The sequence below is a fragment of the Aphelocoma coerulescens genome, assembly GCF_041296385.1.
Source record: "Aphelocoma coerulescens isolate FSJ_1873_10779 chromosome W unlocalized genomic scaffold, UR_Acoe_1.0 ChrW_unloc_scaf_1, whole genome shotgun sequence".
NCBI lineage: Eukaryota > Metazoa > Chordata > Aves > Passeriformes > Corvidae > Aphelocoma > Aphelocoma coerulescens.
Window position 1 is genome coordinate 5,173,893 of NW_027184080.1, and position 20,464 is coordinate 5,194,356.

At 48.7% G+C, this 20,464-nt stretch overlaps 1 protein-coding gene across 1 annotated transcript; it reads right to left on the minus strand.

Annotated features, from left to right (window-relative positions):
- Positions 1–16,263: 16,263 nt before the first annotated feature.
- LOC138102774 (adenosine 5'-monophosphoramidase HINT1-like) lies at positions 16,264–19,421 on the minus strand. Its single transcript, XM_069000525.1, has 3 exons — positions 19,035–19,421; positions 17,432–17,536; positions 16,264–16,601 (listed from the first exon to the last, which is right to left on the minus strand). The coding sequence occupies exons 1-3, from the start codon at positions 19,209–19,211 to the stop codon at positions 16,437–16,439; spliced, it is 447 nt and encodes a 148-aa protein (XP_068856626.1). The 5' UTR covers positions 19,212–19,421; the 3' UTR covers positions 16,264–16,436.
- Positions 19,422–20,464: the final 1,043 nt, after the last annotated feature.

Here is a 20,464-nt window from a genome sequence, read left to right on the forward strand (position 1 = left end):
GCTCCAGTTGCCCATAGCCAAACTGCCAGATATGATGGAAGAGAAGATGACATGTCCAATCCCCTTGAAGGAACCTCTAAAATGTATGCCCAGGGAAAGAAGGATAACCAGGCATAGAGGGGCCCTGCCTCTAGCCAGGTAGAGGCCAGGGAAAACTGTGGTTTTTTGACTGTGTGGATTCGTTGGCCTGGTACATCAGAACCACAAAAATATGATGCCTTGGTCGACACTGGTGCGCAGTGTACAATAATCCCATCGCAACATGTGGGGGTAGAATCTGTTTCTATTGCTGGCGCAACAGGTGGATCACAGGACTTGACCCTGGTGGAAGCTGAGGTGAGCCTGACTGGAAATGAGTGGAAGAAACATCCCATTGTGACTGGCCCAGAGGCCCCGTGCATTTTGGGCATAGACTTCCTCCGAAGCGGGTATTTCAGCGACTCAGAGGGACTCAGGTGGGCTGTGGAGACAGAGGGCATTAAGCAATTGAACACTTTGCCTGGATTATCAGAGAACCCGTCTGCAGTAGGCCTTCTGAAGGGGGAAGAACAAAGAGTACCAATTACCACCTCGACAGTGCATCGCTGACAGTACTGCACAACTCGAGATGCTGTGATCCCCATCCACAAGATGATCCGTGAGCTGGAGAGCCAAGGGATGGTCAGCAAAACCCACTCACCCTTCAACAGTCCCATCTGGCTTGTGCGCAAATCGGAAGGAGAATGGAGATTGACTGTGGACTATGGTGGCTTGAATGAAGTGACTCTGCCATTGAGCGCTGCTGTGCCGGACATGTTGAAGCTCCAGTACGAGCTGGAGTCCAAAGCAGCAAAGTGGTACACCAGTATTGACATTGCCAATGCATCTTTCTCCATTCCTCTGGCACCAGAGTGTAGGCCTCAGTTTGCCTTCACCTGGAGGAGCATGCAATACACCTGGTATCGACTGCCCCAGGGGTGGAAGCACAGTCCCACCCTCTGCCATGGACTGATCCAGATTGCACTAGAAAAGGGTGAGGCTCCAGAACATCTGCAGTACATTGATGACATCATTGTGTGGGGGAGCACCGCAGCAGAAGTGTTTGAGAAAGGAGAGAAAATCATCCAGATTCTCCTGGAAGCCGGTTTCGCCATCAAGAAGAGCAAAGTCAAGGGACCTGCTAGAGAGATCCAGGTTCGGGGAGCGAAATGGCAAGATGGACGGCGTCAGATTCCCACTGAAGTCATCAACAAGATCACAGCAATGTCTCCGCCAAGCAACAAGGAGACACAAGCTTTCTTAGGTGCCATAGGCTTTTGGAGAATGCATATTCCTGAGTACAGCCAGATTGTGAGTCCTCTCTACCTGGTAACCCACAAAAAGAACAATTTTCATTGGGGCTCTGAACAGCAGCAAGCCTTTACCCAGATCAAGCAGGAGATTGCTCACGCCGTAGCCCTTGGCCCAGTCAGGACAGGACCAGAAGTGAAGAACGTGCTCTACTCTGCAGCCGGGAGCCATGGTCTGTCCTGAAGCCTTTGGCAGAAAGTGCTTGGTGAGACTCGAGGTCGACCACTAGGATTCTAGAGTCGAAGCTACAGAAGGTCCGAAGCCAACTACACTCCAACAGAGAGGGAATCTTGGCAACCTCTGAAGGAATCCAAGCTGCCTCCGAGGTAATCGGCACTGAAGCACAACTCCTCCTGGTGCCCCAACTACCGGTGCCGGGGTGGATGTTCAAAGCAAAGGTTCCCTCTACCCACCACGCCACCAATGCCACATGGAGCAAATGGATTGCTCTCATCACACAACATGCCCGTATCGGAAAACTGAATCGCCCTGGGATTTTGGAAATAATCACAAATTGGCCCAAAGGTGAAAACTTTGGTCTCATTGACAAAGCGGAACAATAACAAGTGACATGTGCCGAAGAAGCTCCACCGTACAACCAACTGCCAGCAGAAGACACACACTATGCTCTTTTCACTGACGGTTCCTGTCGCATTTAGGGATGAAACAAAAGTGGTAAGCAGCTGTATGGAGTCCCACACGACGGGTTGCAGAAGCTACTGAAGGAGAAGGTGGATCGAGCCAACTCGCTGAACTCAAAGCCGTTCAGCTGGCTCTGGACATTGCTGAAAGAGAGAAGTGGCCAAAGCTCTACCTCTACACTGATTCATGGATGGTAGCCAATGCTGTGTGGGGATGGCTGGAAAAATGGGAAAAGGCTAATTGGCAGCATTGGGGAAAGCCAATCTGGGCTGCTGAAGAGTGGAAAGATATTGCTGCCCGGATAAAAAAGCTAGTTGTGAAAGTCCGCCATGTAGATGCCCATGTCCCCAAGAGTAGGGCTAATGGGAGCACCGAAACAACAAGCAGATAGATCATGGCTGATTCGGTCTATTATAAAATGAATTATTTATTAATAGACACAAAACTAACAGACATAAGACTTTAAACAGACTACTACTGTTGTAACTGCTGGACTCTGTCTAGCAGGCTGCTGCGGCCTGAAAGCTCAGCGAGGGTTTCCTAGGGCCACGCGATTAATCGCATTCCAGAGTCCATTTTGGACCGCTCTGCCATCTGGCTCCGGCAGCTAGCAGCGTTACAATGCAGTGGATGGTAAAGAAGGCAGAGAAGGGTCTCTCATGAGGGTTTGAGATGGCTTTAATCACATCTTTTCCCTGTGATGTTCAGAGGTAGAGAGACAGCATGGTCTGAGTGTGGGGTGGTTTTGTCAGGGGCCCAGGGGCAGTCCCTGGGCAGGGTTGGGGTACAGAAGTAAATAGGGAGAAACTGAGGGAGTGGCCAAGGCTAGGGAGGGAACAAGGGGAACATACAGAATCACAGGGTTAACAGGCCACCACATATTACTACACAGGGATAAAACAAAAGAAGATACTAGTATATACACGCAGAACTAAAGGTACCATTAAAATTACAGCTAGCTAAGAAATAGTATAACTTAGGATTCCATGTTTCTTACCATCCAATTCTTGATGGAGTACACATCGAAGTCCTTTCCCTCAATTTCCAGAAAAGTAGCCTCAAAACTGCGTCCAGCTTTGGGGAGAAATCTTCTCACATGTTCCAGAGGAGTGCGTAAGAGAGTTCTGCCTCTGTGATAATTGTGTGGGCTCTTATAGACATAAGAACAGTGTCCTTGGGTCAAGAATATTTCTTTCATCTCTTCCCACATTTGCTTTCCAGACTAAGATGTTGATTCTTAGCTGGGGGTGTGAGCCTTTTGGTGCCAGAGATACCCCATGCTGGGTCTGTGACCCGCCCGAGTTACCTCTTGCATATGTACCAACCATCTGTGGTAGAGAGGGGGTAGACATGTCCTGCCACAACACCTGAGGTTCGGTTCCACCAATCGAGCTGGTTTAGCCAAATCTGAGCCCCTGCATACAGTAGACGGAGATAAGGTCCCAGTAGTGCATGTCAGAGGACTGTTAGGAAAGACTGTTTGGGTTAATTCTGCCTCGAGTACAGACAAACCCATTAGTGGGGTTGTCTTTGCTCAGGGACCTGGTTGCACATGGTGGGTAATGCAGAGAGATGGAACAACACGTTGTGTACCACAGGGGGATCTGATTGTTGGGTGAAAACCATCTGTAATGTGGAATGCCTGTATACCACTGCTTGCTGAGTGTCACTGTCACTGTACATAGCTGTATATATGTATGTATTAATGTGTGTGCGTAGAGTTAGAATATATTAGTTTGGGCATGAGCCGACAATATGGGATAAGGGGTGGAATGTCTTGGGGTGACTTTATGATGTGTATCCCCTATCGCTGCTCCATGCCCAGAAATCAATCCTGTGCCTTTCTGTGCCTTTAAACTGAGCCCGAGAGGGGGGAGAGAAAAAACAAAACAAACTTTTCAAAACAGTTGTTCAAGGACACAGATACAAGAGCAGAGGAAGCACCCTTCTTGCTTTTCAGCCAGCTTTTGGCTCCTTTTCTCTGGAGGAAGACAGAGAGTTGAACTTTGTTTTCCTGGGACTTCAGTTTCTCCCTTTTTCTTCTGGACTGTTTCAACATCAGAACACACCGGGAGTATTTTCCACCGAGGCCCCAGAGGTGGGCCCACACCGACCCAGCTCCAAGGAGGAGGAGAGAGACCACACCTACAGAAGGACTCTGAAATCTTCCCAGGTTTCTCTCCACAGCGAGAGGTTTTATTATTCAGCATTATTATTCCTTTCCTGTGTGTTTGTTAAATAAATAGGGTTTTTTTCCACTTCGCTTTCCTCCGAGGAAAATTTTTTCTTCCCGAACCTGGTGGGGGAGGGGTGATTGTAACCTGCCTTCTATCAGAGGATATTTTCCTCCAAATATGTCTCAAACCAGCACAGACACCTTCTTGGGAAGCTTCTGCATATGATTGTTGTTATTCTTATTATTACCTGGGTTAGCACAATGTTATTAGAGCTCTATCACAGCTAGTGCATTTCTGAATCTGTATTTCTGTAGCTTCAATACACCGCACTATTGGTGAATCTATGCTCATGAAGGTTCTTAGAGAACACAACCAGACTTATAGTGCCGAATTGGTTGTAATGGGAAATTAAGCCTAACCACACCCAGTCCTTCCGATCTCTGAGGACCAGCTGGAATGCAAGGGGCTTTATTTTCTGCCAAATTTCTTACTCCTAATGCAACAGCTTGGCCTCTAATTTTCACCCATGAGCTCTCAACCTGTTCATCGCTGTCTTTCAAAGACAGTTCTATGCAGTCAATCCTTCTTAAGGCGAAGCAGCTGGGCTGAAGTCTTGGTGTTTTTTTCTCTCCCAGCTCGGCTCGCAAGGGCTTTGGACTGGAGCGGGGTCGCTCCACTCTTGCCAGTGTGGTGTCCCCGATCTCCGAAAAAGCAGCTGCTCAGTTTGCCTCAAGGAAGTCCAAAGATTGCTACTACAGCTTCTCCAAGCCAAGGAGAGCTTTTTCTTGCCTGGGCCAAAAAACCCAAGCCAGCCAGGCAAAAAAAAAAAAATCATGCTGCACGGACCCGCGGAAAATCTGGGCAGCGAGAGTTTAAAAACACCCGCACAGCAACAGAAGCTTCCCCGCCCCAGCCCCATACACATCCACTCCCTGGGCCTTAAAGATACAGCAACCATTTTTGGGCACAAAGCAGAGGATCATGGAATATACATTCATAATAACTCACTCCAAGACACTTGACTATTGACCGCCAATCCATCTATACTTATTAAAAATTTTACATACATAAATTTACTGACTAGAACTAAATAAACTAACTGCTAGATCAGATCTGTCTGAGTGATCACTGACCCTTCTCCCGCAACACCTGGATGGCATCAAAAGCATCTGTGGTGGCTTGACCTTGGCTGGATGCCAGGTACCCACCAAGCTGCACCATCACTCCTACTCCTCAGCTGGACAGGGGAGAGAAAATGAGATGGAAAACAACTCACAGGTTGAGATAAGGCAGTTTACTAAAACAAAAGCAAAAGCGTTTGGGTGAACAAGCAAAGTGGAAAAAGAAAATAATTCTATCCTCTAATTTCCATCAGCAAGCGCTTTATGGCCACTTTCTGGGAAGCAGGGCTTCAGCACTCATAGCGGTTGCTCTGAAAGGCAAACATTGTGAATAACGAATGTGCCCCCTCCCCCTCCTTTACTTAGCTCTTATATCTGAGCTGACATCATATGGTACGAAATATCCCTCTGGCCAATTTGGGTCAGCTGTGCTGGTTGTGTCCCCTCCCAGGATCTTGCCTGCCAACAGCCTACTGATGATTGGACAGAATGTTGGAGAGACAGCATTCATGTGTTGACAACACTGCTCAGCAGTAGCCAAAATACTGGGGTGTTATCAACAGCTTTCTAGCAACCAAGGCAAAGCATGGCACTGATGGCCCCTATGGGGAAAATGAACTTCATCTCAGCCATGCTCAATACAATCTCCACCCCTTACTCCATACCATTTGCATCATACTCAGATCCCACAGAACTATTTATCTATCTATCTATCTATCTATCTATCTATCTATCTTCTAACTATTCCACTGTATTTATTTGTCATGACCGAAATCCCTTCTTGCCAATGCTTACAACTTAAACTCCATCATTAAACCATCTTTATACCCAATACATAGATGCATACACTTTCATTAACTACTGTCCCCCGTCCATTCACAGATAGTTATTATTTTCCCATTTCATGGGCTTCCTCCACTCCTACAGATGTTCAAAAAGATGTTGTGACTTGGGCTCCATTCCATCAAGATGGGTGCTCAGGACAGGACAAGCAGCATGCTCGATCATTGGGCCCCAACACCGGTCCTGCCTGGGTCATCATCGCACTCTCCTCGCTCCTCATAAAAATTTACTCATCGTCAGTTCATGTCACTCCTGCTACTTTACTTCCTGCAACAGACAATTTACACACAGATTATTTTTCATGCAAGGTTAAATCTCCTTGAAGAACACACCTGGTATCCCCATCCTTCTGTGTTACCCACCAAGTATACCCTGGTCCTTGGGCAAAGGCAATCCCATTAATAGGTTTGCCTTTTCCCATGGGAGGAGAAATCCACACCGACTTCCCCAGCCACTTCCCTGTGTGTAGTATGGGGACCTTATCTCCTCCCACAGTATGTAGTGGTTTTGCTTGGGCAGGGCCAGGGTGGTTAGGAGATCCTCTGGTGTTAACCCACCAAGTGGCTTCTGCTAAATTTGCATCCCAAAACTTCCATGCCCCATTGCCTAGCACTCTTAAAATAGTCTTTAGCAGTCCATTATAACCCTCAGTCTTTCCAGAGGCTTGTGGGAGACAGGAGATGTGATATATCTACTCAATGCCATGTTTCTTTGCCCGAGACTTTAAGAAGTTGTTTAAAAAATGAGATTCTTTGTCTGATTCCATTCTTTCTGGGTGTAGTGGGTTGGGTTTGCAACCGGGAGGAAACACCAATTTAGTGCAGTGGTTTGGTCCAAGATACTCATTACTGTTTATCTTCTGTGAGATAAGAATTAGGAGGAACGCAAAGCAGGCACCAAACTTGAAAGAATATAAAGAAGTTTATTAACTGACCTAAAAGAAGAAGAAAAAAAAAAAAAATACCACACCTTCAGAACTCTTCTCCTCCCCCCACCTTCCTCCCTTCTCCCACTGACAATGTAAAAAGACAGCCCTTAAGATGTTCTGTCTGTTTACCACTTCCATAATAACCTTGTTCAGTCCATTTAGGAAGAGGAGTCTCTCTTGTCCATGCTATGAACACATTATCACAAGGAACTGAGGTCTTCTCCTTTCCCATTTGGAGCAAAAGTCCTCATCGCTTCCATCTCTCCCTGTCCAAACTTCTCATGAAATTACAGCGGCATCAGCATCGGCCTATCTCAGCACAGGTGCTTTTGCTAACAAGCACAAGTTGAACCCTCCACCCCCCATATCTTCATGAAATTACAACAGGATACTCTGATATATCATAGCTTCACAACAAACTTTCAGCTTTAAGCATCTCCTCTTTCTCTTCCCTCAGGTTTTCAGCTCTTCACAGCACTAAAAGGGTTAATCTCACCCAGGCCTTGCAGCTGGAATGTGGCTTATTGCAGTGGAGAGGGGGGGGGGATCGGAGCTGCTCCGGCTGCCCACAGCAGGGCTTTGGGGGAGTTCCGCAGGTGGAACAGGGCTCATCGGCTCCAGGATGGCCGTGGCCCGGCCCCACGGGGCCCGCAGCCATCTGTCCCAGCACCGGAAACGAGACAGAGAGGCTCTGCCTCAGAGTTTCCTATTCTTAAGTGTGCATCACAGAGGCGGTCACAACTTTAAGTGGCTTAAAGAATTAGGAAGCTATAAGCACCCCTTTGCACTTCCGGGACTATGCTTTGCCAACCCATGACACTGGGGTACCATGTCACCACAAACTGTGCCGCTCAAGACCTAAGATGGTGTTTTGAGCAGTGGCATGGTATAAAGGGTATGTTTCCAGCCAAGCAGTGGTTGCCTCCACCGTGATAAGTATGTAGATCTTGGCTTTAGCATGTTCATGGCAGCGATCCAATATAGTCAATTTGCCAGGCCTCAACGTATGGAAAACCCAGCCGCGGCCCTCTATTCCAAGGAGACTTTACTCATGTGGCTCCCTTGATTGCAGCATGTTTCACATTCATGAGTCACCAATGTGATACCCTCCATGGTCAGTTCCACCCCTCAATCATTAGTATAGTGGGCCATCTGATCCTCTTGTCTTGGGAATAGTTTTTATCCCATATCCATTTTTTGGTTTTGGTTTTTGTTTATTGTCTGGAAATGGTCACTACTCCCCCCCCGCCAACTCGGGGAGTATGGCGATGGGTGAGACCCTCCTGGAATTCCTGTGAGAGTTGGGGGCAAGGGGGAGTTGCTTCCTTCCAGTGGGGCGATCGTCTCCACGGCCACGTGGTGCAGAGGTTTCTGGCTAGAGATACTGTTGCCTTGTGGTTTTTGCCCATTTCTTTTTTTTCTTCTTCTTTCCTTCAGCACTGTGACTGGAGCTTACTGGCTTGCTTCTCTGCTCCTTTGCTTGCTTGGGAACCCAGAGCCAGCTTGTGCTGTGCTGGGAACCCGCTGTCCCCCCGCCAGGGCTGACCCCTCTGTGCAGCGCAACCCTGGGACCAGCCATTGCCAGTGAGCTATCCAGGAGAGCAACTCCCCGCCCAGCCCCGCTGTTCTCTGCTGCTGTTTCAGGGCTTCTTGCTACACTTTAACCCAATACCTGGACACCTTGCGGATTCTGGCACGCCCCAGAGTTTCTGCTACATTTTGTTTGCCACCCTTGGGTGTGCCTGCTTCTGCCATTCCAGCTTGCTGCTTCCGAGGTTTCCTGCTGCAGTCCATTCAGTTTCCTGAGTGGCACTGAGACCGGCTGCTTCCCATGAATTTGCAAAGGAAAGCCCCTTCTCTCCCTCTTGCCAGCTCGCCTGCCATTACTACGTGCAGGGAGACAGCTGAGCTCACGCCACAGTGCCCTCTGCAGCCATGGGGGAATCATTGCACCTGCCCTGCCCAGCCAGGAGTCAACAGTGCCCCTGCCGGCTGTGACCATAACTATACCATCAGGGAAAGTGACAGCTGAGAGAAGGCCGTTGTTGGGTTTCTGGTTTTGTTTGTCGTTGCTGCTGTTGTTGTTGTTTGTTTGCCTTGTTATATACTAGTATATATACTAGTAAAGAACTGTTATTCCATTTTCCATATCTTTGTCTGAAAGCCCCGTAGTTTCAAAGTTACAATATGTTGGAGGGGAGGAGGTCACATTTTCCATTCCAAGGGAGATTCCCGTCTTCTTTGGTAGACACCTGTCCTTCAAACCAAGACATCTCGATAACCCTGGCTCCAAAACCCTAATGGTCAACCTTGGATTTCTCCTGATGTTCTTTGCCAGAAGCTCCAAGTGAGACCATACTACCCAGCTGCAGTGTAGAGAATATTTTGCAGGGCCGGTCCAGCCTGAACAGGCCCAAGAGCTACTGCACAAGCTATTTCCTGTTTGATCTGATCAAAGGCCTTTTGTTCTTCAAGGCTCCATTCAAAATGGTTCTTCTTCTGGGTCACTCAATAGAGAGGCCTCACAAGCTGACTATAACCTGGAATATGCATTCTCCAGAACCCCAAAAGGCCTGCAAACGCTTGTGTTTCCTTCTTTTTAGCTGCTGGAGACACAGATGCTATCTTGTTAACCACATCCATAGGCACATGATGACATCCATCCTGCCATTTGACACCCAAGAACTGGATGTCCTGTGCAGGTCCCTTGACCTTATGTTGGTGTGACCCAGCCCACTGCAGGGCTGGGGCAGCGTGATGCCAATCAATCCCAGCCTATTACAGCTGGTGATGGGGTCAGCGGCTCTGACCCAGGAAGAGGTGACCGGTCCGGGGAGATGGTCCCGAAAGGAATTGCCTTCCCGAGGCCCGGTGTCTTCCCTCAGCTACTGGCAGGAGGGCCCTTGCAGAGACTGTCAGCTCTTTAGTGATTATCAGCTCGTGATTTCAGCTCAGCTCTGCAGGGCAGCCTCCAGGCCAAGCCAGACCAGAGAGAGAGGCGAGAGGTTCGTGTGGCTGGTTCCGCACAGAGGTAGCTTTATTGTTGGTCCCCTCCGGCGAAGGGGAAAGCCAGGGACGAGAACCCTCTCTGAGCTACAGGGGCCAGAGGGCTTGCTTTTATAGGGATACAGGGGATCGGTAAAGGACCAATGGGCTACAGAGGATCTGGGATGGGTAAAGACCAATGGGTCACGAAGGATCTGCATAGTGTCTCCTAAAGGATTGTGGGTCTGTCTTTTCTCGCCGTGACCAAAGAAGTGGTTGCCTTTCCAGGGAGTCCTGCTGGGCGATTGCGAAATCTCTTATCTCAGCAGAGATCCCTCCAGGGCAGGGGCTGGGCATACCCCACACCAGCCCATCCCCTGGATCGAGTTTCCCCGAAGAGGCAGACTCAGAGGATGGGGCGATGGGCGGCTCAGAAGCCTAAGCTGCACCCCTCCTGGGCAGTGCCCGGGTACAAGCCGCCTCCCCCGGTTCGGGAAAATTCCCGGTTACTCGGTTGTTCACTGGTTCGCTGTTATAACTCCCGCCTCTCGGTTTCCCCCAGTGGCTGTTGTTACATTGTATCCTCCCCCTGGCTTGTAACTCATTGGTTGTTTTCCCCTTTCACCGCAGTTTTCAAATTGCCTATAAAACTGTCTTGGGGTGACCTTATGATGTGTATCCCATATTGCTGCCTATGCCCAGAAATTAATTCCTGTGCCTTTCTATGCCTCTAAACTGAGCCTGAGAGGGGGAAGGAAAAATCTGAGCAAAACTTTTTCAAAGCAGTTTATTTTTTCCCGAACCTGGTGGGGGAGGGGTGGTTGTGCCTTTTCTCAGAGGATATATTTCTAAATTTGGCCAAACCAGTACAAAAACTGAGGACAAGCCTCGGGGAGGGATCCCATCACATACCTTTCCATCGGATTCCATCCCTCCAAGCTTGTTTGGATTGCGAAACTTCTAACAGTAAACCTGTTAGAAGCCAGACCAGAACAGCCTCTCTCTTCCTTTGTCTCCGAGGTAACGTGAGCCGATCCCATTGGCTCCTGCCGTGTTCCCTCTGCAAAGAAGCCAGCTAGCTAGCCCAGCCAGCAGCTCCTTTCCTGATACCGAAGTCGCTTCAGCGACGCACAGAAGAACGCAGCTGGACTGCCTCTGACCTGGGGCACGCCAGAGCTCGTGCCTCGAGCACCAAGAACTGTGTTAACCTTACTTTTCTTTATGGCAAACCCAGCTTTCAGAACATTCTGAACTATTCTTTTTCCCTTCTCAAACACTTCTTCTGCCTCACTGCCCCACACAATGAAATCATCAATGTATTGTAAATGTTCAGGGACATCACCCATTTCGAGTACACTTTGGATCAGACCATGAGAGATGGTAGGGCTGTGTTTCCACCCCTGGGGCAGTCAATTCCAGGTGTATTGGACACTGCTCCACGTGAAAGCAAACTGTGGTCTGCACTCTGCTGCCAAAGGAATTGAGAAAAATGCATTGACAATGCCAAGTGCAGCATATCACCTGGCTGCCTTTGACTCCAGTTCATATTGGAGCTCTAATATGTCCCGTACAGCAGCACTCAGTGAGGGCATTACTTCCTTCAGGCCACGATGGTCTACTGTTAACCTCCACCCTCCATCAGACTTTTGCACTGGCCATATGGGACTATTAAAAGGCGAGTGAGTCTTGCTGATCGCTCCTTGGCTCTCCTTATCTGCCTTTTCTTTGTCACTTCTGGGGGAAATTACTGCAGTTGTTGTTGTTTGGGTCCCTGCCTCAGCCACAGTCTTCTGACAGTACTGAACTGTGGCTCTATAGGCACAGGCCAGGCCCCAGTACAGGACGAGAAGCTGCTGGGTTTCATTGGGGTAGGCAAGGCACACTTTTATCAGGTGACGCGTCAGTTTGCCAGGGTTCATTGCCTGTTCAGGTGTAAAGTCCCAGGCAATGGGAGATGATAACCACTCTAGGAACCTGCCCAAATCCTTCCACACACACTGCCACCCAGGGACCAGCCGCTTCAGGGCACATTTCAGTATCTCCTCACCTACAGTTTGTTTTGTCTTACACCAGGATGACACCAGATTCCACAAACCCCATAGTGTACCAACAGTATTAGTTAATAGTATTAATGGTATTCAACAGCTTACATAAGGATGAACAAGGAACGCAGGAGCCTGCATTCTAAAACCATCCACATCAATCCCAGGTAGGGAGAGGGAGAGGTATTCCCTCATTGTCCCCAGAAAACAGATTCACTTGCATGACAAAGCCATTAATGTCACAGCAAAGCACAGAGCCATTGTTTGTATTAACATGTTCCCAAACTCAATAAAACAAAGAGATAAACGGTGCACCTGACAAACTCCATGTCCCACACAGGAGCTTGCTACTCAATACCTCCTATTACTCTACCATGCAAGATATATAACTGCTATTGTCTCGGCCCACATTGGGTTCCAAAAAGGACTGTGGTGGGTTGACCTTGTCTGGATGCCAGCTGCCCACCAAGCTGCACATATCACTCCCCTTCTCAGCTGAACAGGGGAGAGAAAATAAGATGGAAAACAACTCAAAGGTTGAGATAAGGCAGTTTACTAAAGTAAAAGCAAACGTTTGCACACAAACAAGCAAAGAGGTGAAAGGGAAAAAAAAAATTATTCTTTACTGCCCTTTACTTTCCATCAGCAATCACTTTCCAGCCACTTTCTGATAAGTGGGGTTTCTCTGGAAGGCAAACACTGTAAATGAGAAATGCCCCCGCTTACTCCTCCTTTTCTTAGCTTTTATATCTGACCTGATGTCATATGGTATGGAAAATCCCTCCAGATAGTTTGGGTCAGCTGTCCTGGTTGGGTCTCCTCCCAAGATCTCGCCCACCCACAGCCTACTGATGGGGGGCAGAATGTTGGAGAGACAGCGCTGATGCTGTGCCAACACTGCTCAGCAGTAGCCAAAACACTGGGGTGTTATCAACACCTTTCTAGCAACCAATGCAAAGCATGGCACTGAGAGAGCTCCTGTAGGGAAACGAGCTCCATCTCAGCCACACCCAATGCAGCACCATTGGTGCCTGATTCTCAGCTTTGGGTATCCTTTGCTGCTGAAGTTGCAGTTATAGAAGATGGACTGGTGCCTGCGCTTCAGTCAAACCAACGTTCTGTCCTAATCCCTCTCGACAAAAGGGTTGGGAATGACATTGCCAGCCTTACTTATTGTCCTTTTACCCTTCACATCAAGGCATTGCCTTCCCTAAGGCCCTGTCTTAATCAAGGTTAGCCAGACCACTCTCACATATCCTCCATGGCATCTTTATAGCTGGTCCTGGGTTTCCAACACACACACACACACACACACAAACACACAAAGAGCACCCAACGGGCTCGGCTCAGTGGCATCCCTTTCAATGCAGGAGTTCCAGATCTTTGCCACTTGTATTACCAAGTGCAAAAAATGGAGACTAGATCCTTTTTCTCACAAGAACCTCTTATTGCTCAGAAAGAAGGCTTTTTCCATTGAAACTTTCCCCCTCTCAAAGTGACTGGATCCCCAGATATTGATGGACTTTGCTACTCCCAAAACGTCCTGTTCCTACCCCGATCACTATCAGTCTCTAAGCCACCAACCCCCTTCTACTTCTACATTGACAAATCCGCTTTTAAGGCTTTCTGATGCCGGATCTTGGCTGACTGCCAGGGGCCCAACCAGCTGTTCTCTCACTGCCCCTCCCCAAAAGGACAGGGGAAGAAAATAGGATGAAAAAGTTCCTTCAGGACATAGTCACCTGCTAGATCTAAGGGCAGCAGGGAAATATCTGCCCCGGACAGTGTTTTGCCCTTTCTTAAACATGCTTACACAGGGGTGCCACCAGCTTTGTTGAGTTGCTTAGCTTTGGCCCTCAGGGAGTCCAGTGCCTAGCTGGCAGGAACTAGCTGTGTCCTTCGCAGGGCAGACCCTCTTCTCACAGAGGCCACCTCCCCAGGCTGCATCTGGAGCACTGTGTCCAGTTCTGGTCCCTACAATTCAAAAAAAAAGAGACAGACTGGAGACGGTTCCAAGGAGGGCCATGAAGATGATCAAAGGGCTGGAGAACCTGCCCTATGAGGAAATCCTGAAGCAGTTGGGTTTTTTCTCCCTTGGAAAAGAGAAGGTTCAGGAGGAACGTCATCACAGTATTCTGGCTCTCAAAAGGCAGCTGCAAAGAGGACAGAGGCTGTCTCTTAACAGGGAGCCACGTGGAGAAGACACAGCGGGGGTGTATTCCTTATTTTTTTTTATACTTACCCTTTCCTCCCTCACCCCAACCCAGCTGCCACATAGATAATTTGTGAGTTGATTTTGGTTTTAGATTGATTGATTTTAGACTTTAGTTTCATTTTTCTGTGCGTGCCTTAAGCATTTTGTAGTAGTAAAATGAACCATGCCAACAAACTTTGTTGAGCTTTCACCTTTATACAAAACCTGCTTTTGCTGATACCTTTGCCGGTGATTCTTTAAGCGACCTAAAACACCCATTTGCACAAATTTGGCGTAGTTGGCAGGATGGCAAGTGATGGCTACTTACAGAAGCATGGGATAAGCCCGAGTCGTAAGTTCTTGGAAAAATGGGTTAGGCATGATCGGAAAGCTGTGGAGGAGCATCTAAAAGCAGCTATGGGCTGCATGAAGGCTAGCAAAGAGAAAGGAGTTCGTTGCAAACTGTTAGGCACCTGCCTAGGCTCAGAGGGAACCTCATCACAGTATTCCAGTACTTAAAAGAGGCTACAAAGAGGACACAGGCTGTCTCTTCACAAGGAGCCACATGGAGAAGACAAGGGACAATGGGCAGAGGTTGCACTAGTCCCCATCGATGAAGGTTTTCAAGATACTATTGGAAAGGGTGCTAGATAATCTAATCTAGGCTCCCTTTCCAAGAAAAGGCTGGACCAGATGATCTTCTGAGGTCCCTTCACACCTGGGCTGCTCTTGGATCCTACAATTCTCCAGTGGATCTCGGTTTCATAATGCTTGGCTCTCTTCAGTTAGGAGCAAAGTATCAAAAACCTTGCCTGTGAGGCGGGACGTAAAATTCCACAAGGCACCACAAATTTCTAAAGCGTATGGCAATCACCCAGTCTCTCAGAATGTATAAGCCTTACCTAGCTTTTCCAAAATTCCCCCACCCCCCTGAAAGCAGGAACACCTTCTAGGTACATAGACAGAACAATAGGCGTTACCTACCTCAGCCATTCAGTAAGCAAACACTGCACCAGTGCAGTTTCCATCTACTTCCGGTAAATCATTTCAATCTCCGCCCTGGGACGATTAAATAAAGGTGAAGTCCTTGGGTTATTTACACAACCGCGTCACCAAACTTCACCCAATTTCTTGGGGATCTTGAAATGAAGATGCCTTTCAGTGAGTGCCTAACATGCCTCTGTAACATAGAATTCAAGGGCAATGAGGGACCGCCCTCTTTTCCAATGCCCATCTCCCTTTTTTAATAGCTGTTAAAACAAGCTGAAATTTGCTGTCTCCCTGCAATGTAGTTTTTGTTTGGGTCTGGCTTGAGATAGGGGTAACTTTCCCCGTAGAAGTCCTCATAGTGCTCTGCTTTCCAGTTGTAAATAGAAGGGTGTTGATAACACATCAATGTTTCAGCTACTGTGGAGCACTTCTCCCACAGCATGGAGGCTGCCACTCCAACCATCCCCACCCACAGAGTCAAGTAAGCTGGGCGTGGGCAAGAGGTTGGGAGGGGACAGAGCCAGGACAGCTGCCCTAAATTGACAAAAGAGAGATTCCACTGTGCTATGGAAGCACCACAGCTGCCAGTCAGACCCATTGCTTTCTCCTACCATATCCCTTCTCACCAAAAAAGGGATATCAATGGGACCTTATCACACAGCTATTCATAAAGTAGGAGGTGAATGCTTCCAACACATTGCACCATGCTGAAAAACCACTTGGACGGCATGCCTGTAGCCTCACATACAGTATCTTCTACAGTGTTAGCAGCAGCCTGCACGGGCTTTCTGTACGTTGGCGTACCACTGCCAAAGAGCTAAGACTCTGCTTCCTACAAGACCTGGGAGACTGCTAAGTGCTTTCAGCATCATGCTTTAAATGACCGGACAAATCACTATCTATCAATGAAATGCTGTTATCCGGCTGAAACATTCCACATACTTGCAGTCCGGGAAGACACTGTTTGAACTTGAAGAACTACTTCCCTTCAGTAAGACGCGCAAGACGGAGATGATATCCCCATGACAAATCTTTATTGTGCAACTGCTGCTCAAGGCTTTTATTACCTTCCACAGACACGTCACAAAAAATTACACATCGACAGCGGCTAGATTGATGGGCAACAGACGAAATCCATTCAGTGGAAATTTGTACACGTGCAGCAACTCTTGCGATGCCAAAATCTTAGCCAGGTGGCCAGCCCAACTGACGGCTACCCAGAATAGGTAGATGTATACGATAGACAGACTGCCCACCCTCGGGCCCTTCATCCACAACCATCCGGAATCCATTGGTCAGGCCCAGGTGAGCAACACACTTCTCGCCAACAATCATTACATGCCCAAGAAGCTGGAGAAGGAAGTACAAACCCATAAATAAGTAAAAAAAAAAAAAAAAAACACCACAAAAAAAAAGCAAAACACAAAGAGGGGAGAGGGCAGGAAGGGAAGGAATGAGAGCAGAGAAGAACCACCCAGAGAAAGCAGCTAGGCAATCCCTAGCAATTCAACCATTGCACGTCAAATCAATGTCCATCTGACCACCGGCAACTGAAGCTTTCCAAGCAAAGCTACAAAGACCAATTATGCACACTACAGGGGAAAAAGAGAGCTAGGCAATTTGTTTCAAGCTAGACAGCAACAAGCAAAAAAGCAGCCACTGAAGCTGACTTTGTCTCCGGGTCAAAGCCCCCATTGTGTCTTCAGGCAACATAAGCAATCCTGGTGGAAAATAAACTTTAGGCTGCCTTTTGTGTGGGTTTACAAAGTCTTTGAACTTGACTTTCATAGTTAAAAGCAAAGCTTTCAGCACCCCTCAACAAGCTTTGTCCTTCCTCACCCCTGACGTACCAAAAACCCCAAGCCCTCTTCTCCGTGTTAGAAGAAGTACTACTACTCTTACTCTAAACCATGACAATAAGCACCAGACTGCGCTCCAAAACAACACTGCATTTTGCACCAGAAGTACATACCCAGGGATGAGCATTGGTTTATATCACTGCTTTTAGTCAAAAAGCTCAACTCCATTACAAGCTAGAGGCAAAAGATTATAGCGCCACAAAACCCAAAGTAGCATACTGTGCCCTATTGAGAAGGAAAGGGGGGATGGGAAAGAGTTTAGTAAACGAGAAACTAATTACAAGTACAGTTTACTGTACAGACAGCTTCCACAGTACTTACAGATTCACCAGAATTTCCTGCTTCAGACAACCCGATAATTGACTCCTTAGGCACGACTAGGAAAAGCATCCCAGCTTGCGGTGAAAGATCATGGAACGCACGGCACTGGAGGGAGAGTAAACAGTTAAAACATAATCGGCTTCAGAGAAAAGTAATAGTTTAAGGAAATCCATCTGCCCCACTGAACTCCTACAGAAGCAGATTACCAGATACCCCAAACACAGGCCAGAACATTGATTTTTCTTGCATGATAGGAATTCTTTCTATACCCAAAACACAAGATATTTACAGAGCTCCCTGAAGAAGTGGGATACAGCATGGAAGACGATGGGTGAAGGAGATGGGCCACTACTTGCCATTAACAACCTTCAGTATGTTTTAGTTTGGGCTGATTTGTTTCCTCAGCAGTTCTTCTATTGGATGTGGTCCACACAGAGGCAGGAGACAAATGGCTTAACCGAATCAGCAAAGAGGTTAGTGAAGTGGAAGAGCAGTAGCCATTCACTTTCCACGGTACAGGGAGCTCAAGCATTGAACAAACGTATAATCACAGGAAGCCTGCAAGTGCATAGGACCAGCCTGTCTTCTACGTTGCACGCAAACACTACCTTCCAAAGCAGAAGGCATCCTTAACTGTTAATCTTCAGCATTTTAATAACTAAATCATACGGGATATTACCTTAAAGTTAACATCGCATAGGCAACGGCTGCATTGTTTTCCCCCCGGTCTAAGCAGATCACGCTCGTTCCCAGCACCAGCACCCGTGACCCTCGCAAGCATGCTGTTATCACGGTCTTACTTCCCCACAGAAAGAAGATCAGGGAAGCTTTTGCAGCCTGCAGGATGATCCCTTTCTAAATTTTTTTTTAAAGCAAAACTGGAAAAAGCTGTAATTCCTTGCCCTAATTATCCAGTTTGGGGATTCAGAACCAAAGCCTAGCACAGCGCAGCTGTGAAACCTCTTCAGTGTTATTACATAACACATCAAGACCTGCATTTCTCCTAAGAAGAGCCAACTCATTACGGTCACTACTCAGACATTCACTGTTCACACACACGCGCGCGCGCGCGGAATCCCCGGGAGACTGACTGCGTGTGCCTAAAATAAGCTTTCAAAACTATCATCCTACACGAGGTAGGACCACTACCATTCCTCGGCAGCAAACTTTGCACGACTTGCAGTGCCAAAGGGACATCACGCGGCAAACGTCTGCGGCTAACACCAAACGCGTTAGCGTCGGAGGCCCTTCTCTACGCGCGCGCACGACACGGTGGGGGTGGGATCCGGGGTGGGATCCGAGGCGAGCCCGGACAGCACCTGACAACCACGACGCGCCGCGGCAGCCGGAGGGGTGGGGGGCGGGCACGGAAGAAGCTTTGGGGTGGTGCAGTAGAGAGCGCCACAACCCAGAGAGGCCCCGTCTGTCCCCCGTCCATCCACCCACCCGCAGCAGCAGCGTCGCCACCCGCCCTGACGCGCTCCCGGGCACCGCACACCGGGTCCTCGGCTCAGGGTGCCCACGAAAGCGGGAGGAGGGGGAGGGGGAGGGGGGAGGAGGGAGGAGGGAAAAGGAACCGCGAACAGAGCAAAGCCGCGGCTACCTCCTCGCTCTCGTCGCTGACGGTACCGCTGAACCGCCTTGCCGATGATCTTTCCAAAGACAATAGTGGCGCCAGCAGACCGGACGGACCGCACCACGATACTCTCGTCAACCAAGGACAACGCCCCTTGTCGCCCCCGCGCTTCCTCCACTCGGCCAGGCCCTCCGCGACGCCCATTGGGCGGCCGGATCGCCGCCAGCCGATCCCGCGTCTCGATTGGCTGCCTCGTCTGTCGTTTTCGTTTGTCTCCGCCTCGTCTGCGTGTCCGCCCTCGTCGAGCTGGTGTCCTCGGGGCGCGGAGGGATCCGACCTTGTCGAGTCCGCGGAGGGATCTTCCCCGTGTAGTGCTGCGAGCCTGAGGGCGGGCAAGGAGGTTGCAGAAGTTGTTGCAGTTACAAGTACTATTTCTTGTAATTTGTCACTGCATCAAGTCCACCTCAAGGTGCCGGTGCCTGTGCCTTTTTGGTGCTGCTACCTCCAGTTAAACGACTGCTTTGGCCAGGGCAGGGCAGGCCTGGCCTTAACTTCTCAGGACATTTTGCAGAACCAACAGAAGTTTCTCTACATTGTTCCCTGAAAGCCCCACTACAATTGCAGACGTTTCTAAGGTGCACACCTCCTGGGAGAAAATACAATACAAAATGTGCGTTCGGCACTGCTGCTTTGAGGGCTCAAGATAGTAGCATTTGGGCTAAGCTGGGTAGGAGGCTTTTAGAAAAATAGGCAGTGCCCCCAAAGCTGCCCAAGGGTGGTCTGTGGTGCCCTGCACTCCCAGGGACAGTGAGCACTTTGAGTGGTCCACACAACTGTCTTGTAACATATATAAACCCTGCTTTCCTCTGTATTAGGCTAAGTATATCCTTTGCCACCTTTGCAGCAAGGGCACATTGTCTAATTTTGCAAAGCTGCTTTCCAGCCGATGGGCCTCCAGCATGTACTGGTGCATGGGGTTGTTCCTCCCCAGGTGCAGGACTGATGTATGTACAGGTTCCCCAAGTGGTGTCAAACCGGATTGTTTCCTATGACGGGAAGGACTTTGTTCCCCCAGTGCCTGCCTTGAGGTTCAGGGTCTCGAGAGATGTGGGAACAGTGATTGCCAATGAAAACAGAGGAAAATAAATTGCCGAGTACCACAGCCTTCTCCATGTGTCTTGTCACTAAACTTTCTGGCTTATTTATTGGCGGGGAAAGGAAGGGGGGGGGGGGGGGGGCATGTGGCATGTGGGTGGCGTACGCTTTCTTTAGTCTTCCTTTTTTTACCAATGCACCCATGGAAGCCCATCTTATGATTCTTCACATCTCTTGCCGAATTCAGCTCCAGGTGTTCCTCAGCTTTCCTGATCCCATCCCTACAGACCCGGGAGACATCTTTAGATTCTTCCCAGGATGCATGTCCCTGCTTCCACTACCTATGCATTTCCACTTTGCGC